A 9,984-nucleotide genomic window follows, 5' to 3' on the forward strand; every position below is an offset into this window, starting at 1 on the left:
CCAGCAGCTAATGGGAGCCTTTTGAAACCTAAGAGACACTTGCAACAGCTTATCATTTCCCTTAGAATAAAGCCAAAGTCCTTATGATGGCTTCGAAGCCCTGCAGGACTTCGGGCTGCCCACCCCACCTCTGATACTGCCCCCTCTCTCACAGTGTCAGCGCCTAGCTGTCCCCACTGCCTACTGATCCGGCTGCTTCGCTTCAAATATTTTTTCAATGAAGGCTACCCTACTTACTGTGATACTACCACCCATAGACTCCCCTTACCCTTTAAAAGAAAAATTCCCAAGCACTCATCACCTTCTAAATACTCTGTAACTTACTTATACTTATTGTCTGTCTCCCTCACTAGAATGCAAGTTCCACCAGGACAGAGACCTTTCTGTTTTGTCACTGACAAATACTACCCTTGAACTGTACCTAGCACACAGAGGACACTCGGCATGTCGGGGGTTGTCTTCAGGTGTTCCAGGGTGCAACCTTTAGCTCTGTGGTTCCCCAGGCAGTTGAGACTGCGGGCCCTGCCTGATCCCTAGATTGCGGCCGTGCAGTGTGTCCTCATAGCTCGATCCAGGTGCTCCGCCTTCCTGATTCTAGCAGAGGGTGTAGCTCCCCTGGTATATCAGTTCTCTAGGGTTCTGAATCCTGGAGACTCAACCTATGACTCACTCTTCCAGCTTTCCAATGAGTCTAAAAATACTTATCTTCCTGTATTAAACTTTTTTGCTTAGAGTACCTAGAATGGTTTCTATTTCTCCACTGAATCCTGAAAAGTACACAAGATAGAACCGTTGGGCCAATGATGATCAAGACTGCATTTTTTCCAACTGACTGGGTCTTAAATGTAAATGAGCCAAACAGAAGGAAGTCTAACCTCTGCCTCAGCTTTCAGGGAGTTGGACCAGTGACTGCTCCCATGGTAGGGGACGGAAGAAATGCTTCAGAAGAGCTGAGTCAGAAGTTGGCCACACAGAGGGGTTCCTAGAATTGGCATTCTATCTCCATTTTTTCAGATGATGCCCTTGAGACCTAAGCCCACTCCAGTTCCGACCCTCCATCAGAACTTTGGCAGCTGAACCACAGTCCAAGAGCAGCTGTCAACATGGCATCTGTCACTATAGCTGTAGCCATCTTAAGAGGGGGATGCCGCAACTGTGGAAGTATCCTGCACTAGGCTGGGGGTGGGATGAATAGGCAATGGATGTCACTGTTTTCACTGTGACTATACCTAGGAAATAAGCCTCTTCCTTTAAAGAGCCAAGTGTGAGTGATCAATTGGACCATGTGGATAGGTCTGGGAGGATTAAAGGGCGCTGTCTCTGATATTTTCAGCTAGATCAGAAGTATCTGAAGTACAAGAGGCTTACTATTAACATGGAAGAACTGTATTTTTGAGTGAGATGAAATGTGATAAAACAGCATGTTTATATCATTATATGTAACATACACAATTTTGTAGTCTGAAAGAATATGCACTAAGATGTTAAAACTGGTTTATTTAGAATAAAAGGTAATTGAACATTAAAAAAAATTCTACCTAGATATAGTTAGAGTTTAGTACAATAGATGGTATTTTTTAATCACGGTGGCAACTATCACGGACTGTTTATACCTAAGTGCCATTCCTGTTTCTTCCCTACTAACAAAACCCCGTCTCAAAGGCAACAAGACGTCAGTGCCAGGGACAAACTGGTCCACCCATCCCTCTTTGCCAGTGCCCATCCAAGGGTGGTTATGTGGTCCGCTCTATCAGAGAGACATAGGGGCAAGTCTCTTTGGGCCTCTGAAGGACATTCCTCCCTGATATGAGCAGAATGAGGAGGAAGTTCCTTAACTGCTGTCTACTTTGCTTCCTGCTTTGGCTCTGGACACTGTCATTTGAAGAAATGATGCTGAGTTGTTACAGCCATTTTGTGACACCAAGGATGGCTCAACAAATGCATCCAAGAAAACCTTGATGTTTTGGCTGCCACCCAACTCTGGAACCATCTATCTCCAGACTGCCCGTTACATGAGATAATTAAACATTCTTATTGCTTACGTCACTGTCAGTCTAGTTTTCTGTTACTTGTGCTGATCACGTCCTGACAGAAGCACTTTTCTGTCTGGCAGGAAATAAATGCTTTATGTCCACTGTAATTTAAAGCAACCCTATTAAAAAGCTACTATTATCTCATTTTTACAGAAAATGTATAAAACTGAGCTTAGTGAGGATAAATGATTTTCCCCAATGTTATACTGGTGGAGTTAGATTCAAACCCCACCCTGACTCTAAGGCCCACACTCTGTCACTTAATCATGTAATTAAGAAATGAACAAGCCTACAGCTTGCTTTCGGCATCTTAACAAAATGCATACACACAGATGCAGGTAGTAATAAATTTGCATCCATTTGCACTCATACATGAATTTGGCTTTGGGCTTTTTACTCCTGTCATTTGCATTTATTTGTTGGTAGAAATGTATGCTTTGGAGGCTTGGCCAAGAAAGCAGACTTGCCTCGTCTTTTTGCCACACTTTTATTAACGATGTTCAATCTGTGTATCAGGAATGTAGAGACAGATCGTGGGGACTGTGACGCAGGGTCATAACGGTCGATCCCCAAGATACTTGAAATGGCAAAGTGGTGAACGTTAAAGTGGTACACACTCTTCCTCAAGCTTCCATGGAGGAGTCAAAGAACTCAAGACTGCAAAACACCAAACATCTAACGAGGCAGGGCCTTTGAGCTAGCCGGGAAAAGCAGAAGAGTGTTTTTGAACCAAAGTAGTCAAGAGAAAGAGAGGATTACAATGGAGACTCACTGGCAGTTCATTAGCTGTGGAAAAGGAGAAGCAGGAAACACTGAAGCCCAGAGAACAAAAAAGGAGTTGGTGCATCAAAGCTCAGCATCAGACCAAACAGGACTTCATGGCACACATCTCCAAGACCCTTTCTGCTCACCCGTCCTCTACAGTGAGAACAGAGACCAGAACAGTACATCCAACAGAGCTCACGTGAGCTCTTAGCTACAGAAGGGGCGATGTGGGGACTACACAGTCAATCCTGCCTCCTAGCTGCTGGCTAGGCAGCTTGAGGGGCTCGGTGGAGAAGCCCCAGTGGTAATGAATGAAAAACAGCCTCAAGGAACAGAAGGTGAGACTAAAGAAAGGCATATCTTTCCAAAACCTCTTGGGCCACCTAAGTTAAGAGGAGTCTGTGTGGTTCACACCTGTTCCAGAGGTGGTCTGCTAAGCTCACAGCAAAGGGAGCCGAGTTGCCAGTGTCTAATGACCACGAACACTGCAACAGGAGGCCTTCCCCAACCTCCGAGGTGCCTCCCCGACCCTGCCCTGCAGACAAGGGACGAGGAAAGAGAAGCTGCTCCTTAGGGACCACACACTGGAAGGGTCAAGAGTGTGGTGAGCTGCTGAAAGGAACAAGACCACAGACCAATGAACTACAAGGACAGTGCGGCCAGTGGCAGTGGAATCCAAGTTGATGCCAGGACAGGAGACAGAGGTGGGCCTCTCAAATTCAAAGTGAGGCCATTATTCAATAAATCTTCTACTTACTATCTCAGCCAGGGTTGTTTTTCAGCAGTATTTGACTCGGTGTGGTGATAATTCTCCAGGAGTGGTCACAGGTTTCTTCTGAGAAATAGTGGAAGCAGCTACTCTTCCAGTAGCTGCTACTGGAAGAGTAGCAGCTACTTACTGCAGGAGTGAGGGTGGAGGGAGTCCTGGGACCACCATGTCACCCGAAGGCATCTGCAGGGCACTGGGAAGAGTGAGTCTCTGACTCTGTCACTTCTGATGGCACCTACAGCTAGGGCCTCGCAGCAATGGACAGGAAGCACTTGCCTAAGAGTGCTTAGGAAAAAAAGGGCATAGAAGGGCCCAAACCCAAACCTTCAGAGCATCAGGCTGGGGGGATAGGACACGGAGTAAGAATGTGAGATAAAGCAGCTCCATTCACTTTATCTGAGATTCTCAGAATCTCTCTTTTGTTTGAAAATAGATTCAGTCGAAGGGAAACTAAACTAACATTTATTGAGCGCCTACTGTGTATGTCTGGCCTTGTGCAAGTTTTCGTCAACAATATTCCACTGCATCCTCATGCCAACCCTGTGAGGTAGGTATCGTCCTCATTTTTGTCAGATGAGGAATATGAGGCTCAGAAACGTTAGGTAGTTTGTCAATCACACAACTAGTAATGGGCAGAGCTGGGGCTGAGTCTCAGACTCGAGAAGTCCCTGCTCTCTCTCTGGTGCCGCCTGTTGGGAGGAAGGCGGGAGCAGCAGCAGCAGCTGTCCTTACACTTCCTACCCTGAGAACAAAGACGTCACCTAGAGAAGGAGCCTGTCCCTTCCCAGACCGTGCCGCCTCTCCACCTGGGGAGGGTGCAGTCAGTTGAAGAGGTAAGCCATAAATATAAAAATAAATAGCAGGGACAAGCCCCCCAGCAGTGAGGGTGTGCAGTTTCCGTGCTGTGGGAAGGTCACTGCGCCGTTCACAGCTGCTGCGGGAAGGAGCCATGTGGGGAAAACTGGGACGATGGCTGGAGTGGGTGGGCTAAACAGGTGCCTTCTGGGTTGAACAGATTTGAGAACAAAACGTCTGGAGCAGGCAGCAGCCGTGGACACAATCACCACCATCCTCCATCTGCTCCTTTTACCGGTGTTTGTGATCCAACAGGGATTCAAAATTGGGAGAACATACAAGTTTGTGCTTTACGTGTCCCAGGACCGTCATGTCACCCGTCCTACTGTCTCCAAGGCCCACGGACACCAGCTCCTGCCAATGAAGAGAGACAGAGATGAGAACCAAAACCGCATAGCCTATCACTCGCTCAGTCCTGTGATTTCAACGTGATAATCCCAAGAACCCTTCCTCCATATTCAGCACCGAGTCCTCAACACTCCTCGATGTCTCAAAGAGCCTCCGTCCCGACCCAGCAGGCTCTCACCTGCAGGAAAGAGCAGGTGGTCCCCATCGTCACGTCCAGAGTCACCTTGCCCAGGAGGAGCTGCACCTTCCCCGACCTGCGGATGAGCAGCTTGCCTACCTGACCCTCTGTCAGGTCGGCCAGGGTACAAGCATTCTCTGCCAGCCTGGCTTCCTGCGAAGACAACGAGGGGATGGACACGGGGTAAGGAGCCGTTCCCTCCATCCTTTAGCTCCCCAGACAGGGCCTTTTCCTGGGGCTGCCTGACACTGGTCAGAAAACAGAACAAAACCCAAACCACAGCAAACATAAATAAACGGACAAAATATCAGTAACTGATAAAGCTGGGTGATGGTATATGAGAGTCTACGTTCTGATTTGTACACATTCAAAATATCTCACTGTGAAACACACACATACAACTGGCATTGAAGTACAAAGCCCCAAGGCCCTCGTGGGCAGAAAGAACAAATGCACATTATTCTCGCATTTCAGCGTGGGCGGGCGGCACACCTTTGCTTCCCCCTGCAGGTGGCTCTTTCCCCTCCTGGTCCCCGGCATCTTCACAGAACTCAATCGTGAACGTACCCGGTCTTTCTCCTGCTTTATAACCACCACCTGTCCGTCCTCGCTCTGCACCTCCGTCTTGATAGGCTTGACGTCCTGAGTGGGCGGCTGGCCAGGGAGTGAGTCTGGCAGCTGCAGGAACAGCAGCTCTTCCTCCTGCGTGAGGCTCAGCTCTCTGAGCAGCTCTGCCACAGATACGTCCTTCGGGAGGCCCGGGGTCTTCCTGGCTGCTCTGGAGGAAGCCTTCATCTTGGCCTCCTCTTCCTCATCTCGTGGCTCCTCTTTCACTGCCCGAGATAACAGAATTGGAAGGGCTATCAGTGGCCAGCCCCTATGCCATCTCACTGCACCCATCCCTTCGGCCTGGTCTGCTCCACTGTCACTCAGCCAGGAAGCTGCAAGGAAACTCTGCTTTGAAAGAGGGATCCAGGAGCGGTGTGACTTATTTAAAAAGGAATATCGCAGGCTGGGCCCACCGATCCCCGTCAGCGTGAACCCGCTGAGCGTGCTCAGGTCCTGTGGAGTGGGAGAGGACCGGCCTGGCAGCAGCAGTCTGGGAAACTCGCTCTTGGGGGACAGCTGGAGAAAAGGAGACAAGACGTTAACTGACACAGAGTACCTTTCACAGCAGGCACGTCCACCTCCATGTCCTCTTCCTTGGAGCCAGCCAGCCAAGGTTTAACATCTGGTTCTTCATTCTCTTCCTTAAAAAGCCAGCCCGAGTGAGCCAGCGGCAGCTGCACAGGCATATTTCGAGTGTCATTCCTCAGCCCAGGGTCATCGATGAACTGCCAAAGAGGAGTCGGGGGTCACATGGCAGGGCCAGCACACACAAATACCTGGGGGTGCAGTCCACCTTAGTCCTTTTCTAATCGAAGATTCCCGCCGCTCACCAGGCTTCCGGGACATCAGAGAGCTCTGCTTCCCCCGACTTGGTTCCCCTGAAGCGCTTTTCATCACACAAAGAAGCCCCATCCCCCCAGCCTGCTGGTACCTACATCATCCTTCTCCAGCATACGCAGAATCTGTTTTGTTTCTTCATCTGTCTCCCTCTTCTCCTTTTTGATGTTGATGATGTGAGAGGGCCCCATGTCCGACACATCCACCGTCTTATCCCAGTTCCCTGTGGGAAACCACCCAGTTCACCAGGAGTAAGGAAGGGGCCAACAGCAAGGAACACTAACTGGGAGCAAGCAGGGGAATGCCACCGCCCTTGCCCTTCTCGTGAGCAGTCTCAACTGAAATCCACCAATTCCTTCCTCCCGGAGCCCTGGCAGCTTTGTACCCTTTTTCTTCATCATTTCAGCTGGGCCCTGCTCAAAGATAGAGTGGGACTGGATCACTTCTGGGCGCCCCCGGCCCCGTCCATGGCCCTCTCGCTGTCGGTCTCTATCCCTATCACGCTTCTCCTTCTTGACAGTTACTTCTTCCTTGGGCCTGGAAAAGACACTGGATTAAGGGAAACCACTCACTTCCCCTGCCTCTGAGAACTGGTCTTACTCTCCCATACACTCCGCTCCACATGAGCCAACAACCACATCATGAGAAGCAGAACACCCAATCTTAAGTCTAGCACCTTTTTCACTTCCTTGCTGAGGCAGAGTCCTTTCAGTTTACTGTACTTTACCTTTCTGTTTGAGAGTGTATGTTAGAACTATAACTCAAAAGTTGAATTATAGAGACTGCCCCAAAATGTGGATTTTTTGGTATTGACTGAAAGTAGGAAAGCTGCATTGCAAAAGAGCTTAAGAGAAAACCTGATACATCTTTGCCCAAACTACTGGCTCTCAACTCTGGCTATAAAAGATAATCACTCTGTTTCATTGCAAACAAGTTAAACCACTATTTTAGGGATGGACTCCCAGGCATCCGTATTTTTTTAAAGCTTGCACGCTAGAATCACCTGGGAGCCAGGGTTGAAAATCACTACTGAAAAGAATTAAATCTACAAATTTAAATTTCTGAGCCACATACTTAGTTATTTCCCCAAAGGCCCAAATTCAGAACAATAAGGAGCAAGTATTCAGAAGGCCTAGCTACTTACTCTTCCTTGACCTTCCGACTGATGATATTTGGGGTGAAGGTTTTCTGAAAGTAAAATACAGGAGTCACTGATTTGGTAAATTCTGATCCCAAAGTACAGGGGAAAATAAAAACTTCCAAAGGGGCAACTTCTGTGGACAAAGACCAACATGGCTCTCTTCTGCACATTCCACACTGTTGTCAAAGACTTACAGAAAGGGACATGTGTTTGAAAAGGAGGAATGTCATGTCATGGTGACAGTGGAGTTACACATAGAAGAAAAGGGGCATCAAAAAACATTTAAATAGCAGCCTCAGTTTCTGACCCCTGAAAGGAGAGCCCTCAGGACTTCTAATAGCAAAGCAATTTACCTAACCTCACCCCTTGTCTTCAAACTGCTATAGAGACCAGACAATATCATAGGGAAAGGGCTCTAGCAGCAAGGCTCAAGTAGGGAAGACAGATCTGCCAGCACTCACAAACAGAGGATCGGGTTAGACTGCCACCAGAATTTCCAAAGGTAAACTTTGGTCTTCAAAAACTGGCTGCTTTTATGCTGTCATCCTCCCCATCTTCTTTAAGGGCTATCCTTTACATCTACAGTCATAAACATGACAGGAAAGGACTCAGAGCCTCTAATACCATGTCTAAGAATCATAATACTTTGGATCAGAAGTTTGCACACTGGGATCCAGGTCAAATTCAGAACTCTCTTAAACTGAAGGCAAAGTTTATGTCTGCGTGGCTTTCCCGGGTTTGTTAAAGGTATCCAAGACACACACAAAAACGAAATAAACACTGCTCAAGTTGCTTTTGAGCTAATTAGGATTCTCTGCTCTTCAGTCATCTCTGAGAGCCATGTCAATATTTTGCACCCAGTGTCTTGATTTGAAGGTAGGGTAGGGTCCCCAGAAATTGTCGGCGTAAGTCTGAGGACAAGATTCCTGAGGCCCAACACCTCGCTAGGCCCTCCAGGAACATCAGTCAAACCCCCAGGTGCCTGGAATTCAGGGTAGTTGGGTTTCTTTAGAAAGGTGCCGTCGGGTACCTTCTTGACTCCCCCGAGGGTGAGATCCCTGGAGCGGATGGAGGGAAGGCGGCCCGGGGTGAGGGAAGGCGCCGGCCTCCGCCCGATAAGCCCCCGCGCCCCAGAAAGGAGGGGTCGGGGCCCTCCTGGAGCACTGGGCTCGCCCGCGGCGTCTCCTTCTGACATGGTGCCTGGGAGAGAAGGAGGAAAGGGGTAACGAAGTCACTCGAGGGGGAGGACACGCGGACCCTGGGCGAAACCCCACCCACGTGGCCTCCCGCCCCCCGTCAGGGCGTCCCTCCCGCAGCGTCTCAGCTCCTCCCCCTCCCACGTGGCGAGACTCCCCGGACCACCGCGGCCAGACCCCTTGGCTCGCCGTCTCCCCAGGCTCCCGACCAGGCACGAGGCAACGACGCACCTCAGCGCACCCAGGCTGCAGCTCCGCACCACGCACGTCCCGACTTCACCTCCGAGGCGACCCGCGGTCGGCCCCGGGCCTCGGCGCCGGGCGGAAGTCTGCGTGGCACGGCGCGGGCGCCGCCATCTTGTCGCGGGGCGGAAGTGAGGTCGGTGGGCGGGGCCGAACCACAGTATTTATCCGGCGGCGCCTGACTCCCCTCCGCCTTCTCTTCCCGGTTCTTCCCGGAGTCGGGAAAAGCTGGGTTGAGAGGGCGAAAAAGGAAGCGGGGAATGGTCTAGGTCACGCACGCTGCAGCGCTTGGGGGGTCTTGGCCGGCGGCGTGAGGTGGGGGCGCCAGCTCAGGGGCTGGGGGCCGGGTGGCCGCCTGGACGCAACGTGGGAGTTCGCCGCTGCGGAGCCTTGGGGTCGAAGCTTGGGTTGGGGCGGGGGACGCGGGGGAGAGAGCGAGACCCCGACTCAGAGTCAGGGAGCTCCGGGCTGGGCCGGGCCGAGCCTCGACTGCCAGCTCGCTGGTGACCTTGGAGTGGTCACTGCACCTCTGGGCTGCATCCTCGCCCTTGTTCGGGGGTCCTTTCCCAGGACTCCTGGTGGGATCCTGGGGTTGGGCTGTGGGCATAGCGCTGGAGCAGCTGCAGCGGATGAATCGGGTGCCTAATGGCACCTGCCCTGGACTCGTGACTGTGGGCCCTTGTATGCACTCTTGTTCCCACCCTGGAACCTGAAAAACGAAGTTTGTTCTGTTGGTTCTGAGGGACAGATTTAAAGAACTTTTATCGTGACTCCGACATTTGTAATTTAACATAAAAAAATGTCCTTTACTGTCGTTCCCTCCACCCCCAAACCATGTAAAAACCGTGTAACTTTACAGATAGCTTGAAGGAAGGAAAACATTTGTTAGAATTTCACACAGACTAACTATTAAAACTTCTGTAATATATTACAATCCCCCTCACAGAGATTTCACATTGTACCACAGTTTTGAATCCTCCCTTTTCAAATAACGTTGCTTTGTTGTTGCA

General features: G+C 50.2%; 1 protein-coding gene across 2 annotated transcripts; it reads right to left on the reverse strand.

Annotated features, from left to right (window-relative positions):
* Window positions 1-2,503: 2,503 nt before the first annotated feature.
* Window positions 2,504-9,104, reverse strand: POLR3D (RNA polymerase III subunit D). Of its 2 annotated transcripts, XM_004324493.4 has the most exons (9): window positions 8,963-9,104; window positions 8,566-8,735; window positions 7,539-7,582; window positions 6,780-6,931; window positions 6,493-6,617; window positions 6,114-6,282; window positions 5,516-5,781; window positions 4,949-5,101; window positions 2,504-4,776 (listed from the first exon to the last, which is right to left on the reverse strand). In XM_004324493.4, the coding sequence occupies exons 2-9, from the start codon at window positions 8,728-8,730 to the stop codon at window positions 4,654-4,656; spliced, it is 1,197 nt and encodes a 398-aa protein (XP_004324541.1). In that variant the 5' UTR covers window positions 8,731-8,735; window positions 8,963-9,104; the 3' UTR covers window positions 2,504-4,653. The 2 variants fall into 2 exon arrangements, with proteins under 2 accessions (XP_004324541.1, XP_073661962.1); XM_073805861.1 differs by lacking the exons at window positions 7,539-7,582; window positions 8,963-9,104 and having other exon boundaries at window positions 8,566-8,695.
* Window positions 9,105-9,984: the final 880 nt, after the last annotated feature.

The sequence above is a fragment of the Tursiops truncatus genome, chromosome 6, assembly GCF_011762595.2.
Source record: "Tursiops truncatus isolate mTurTru1 chromosome 6, mTurTru1.mat.Y, whole genome shotgun sequence".
In the NCBI taxonomy this organism is placed as follows: Eukaryota; Metazoa; Chordata; class Mammalia; order Artiodactyla; family Delphinidae; genus Tursiops; species Tursiops truncatus.

Excerpts from the sequence above, each read along its gene's own strand:
- POLR3D (XM_004324493.4), bottom strand. The coding sequence starts at position 8,730 with ATGTCAGAAGGAGACGCCGCGGGCGAGCCCAGTGCTCCAGGAGGGCCC. Across the intron at positions 6,932-7,538 it reads AGTCGGAAGGTCAAGGAAGA|GCCCAAGGAAGAAGTAACTG; the intron begins GTAAGTAGCTAG and ends TGTCTTTTCCAG. Across the intron at positions 6,618-6,779 it reads TGAAATGATGAAGAAAAAGG|GGAACTGGGATAAGACGGTG; the intron begins GTACAAAGCTGC and ends GGTTTCCCACAG.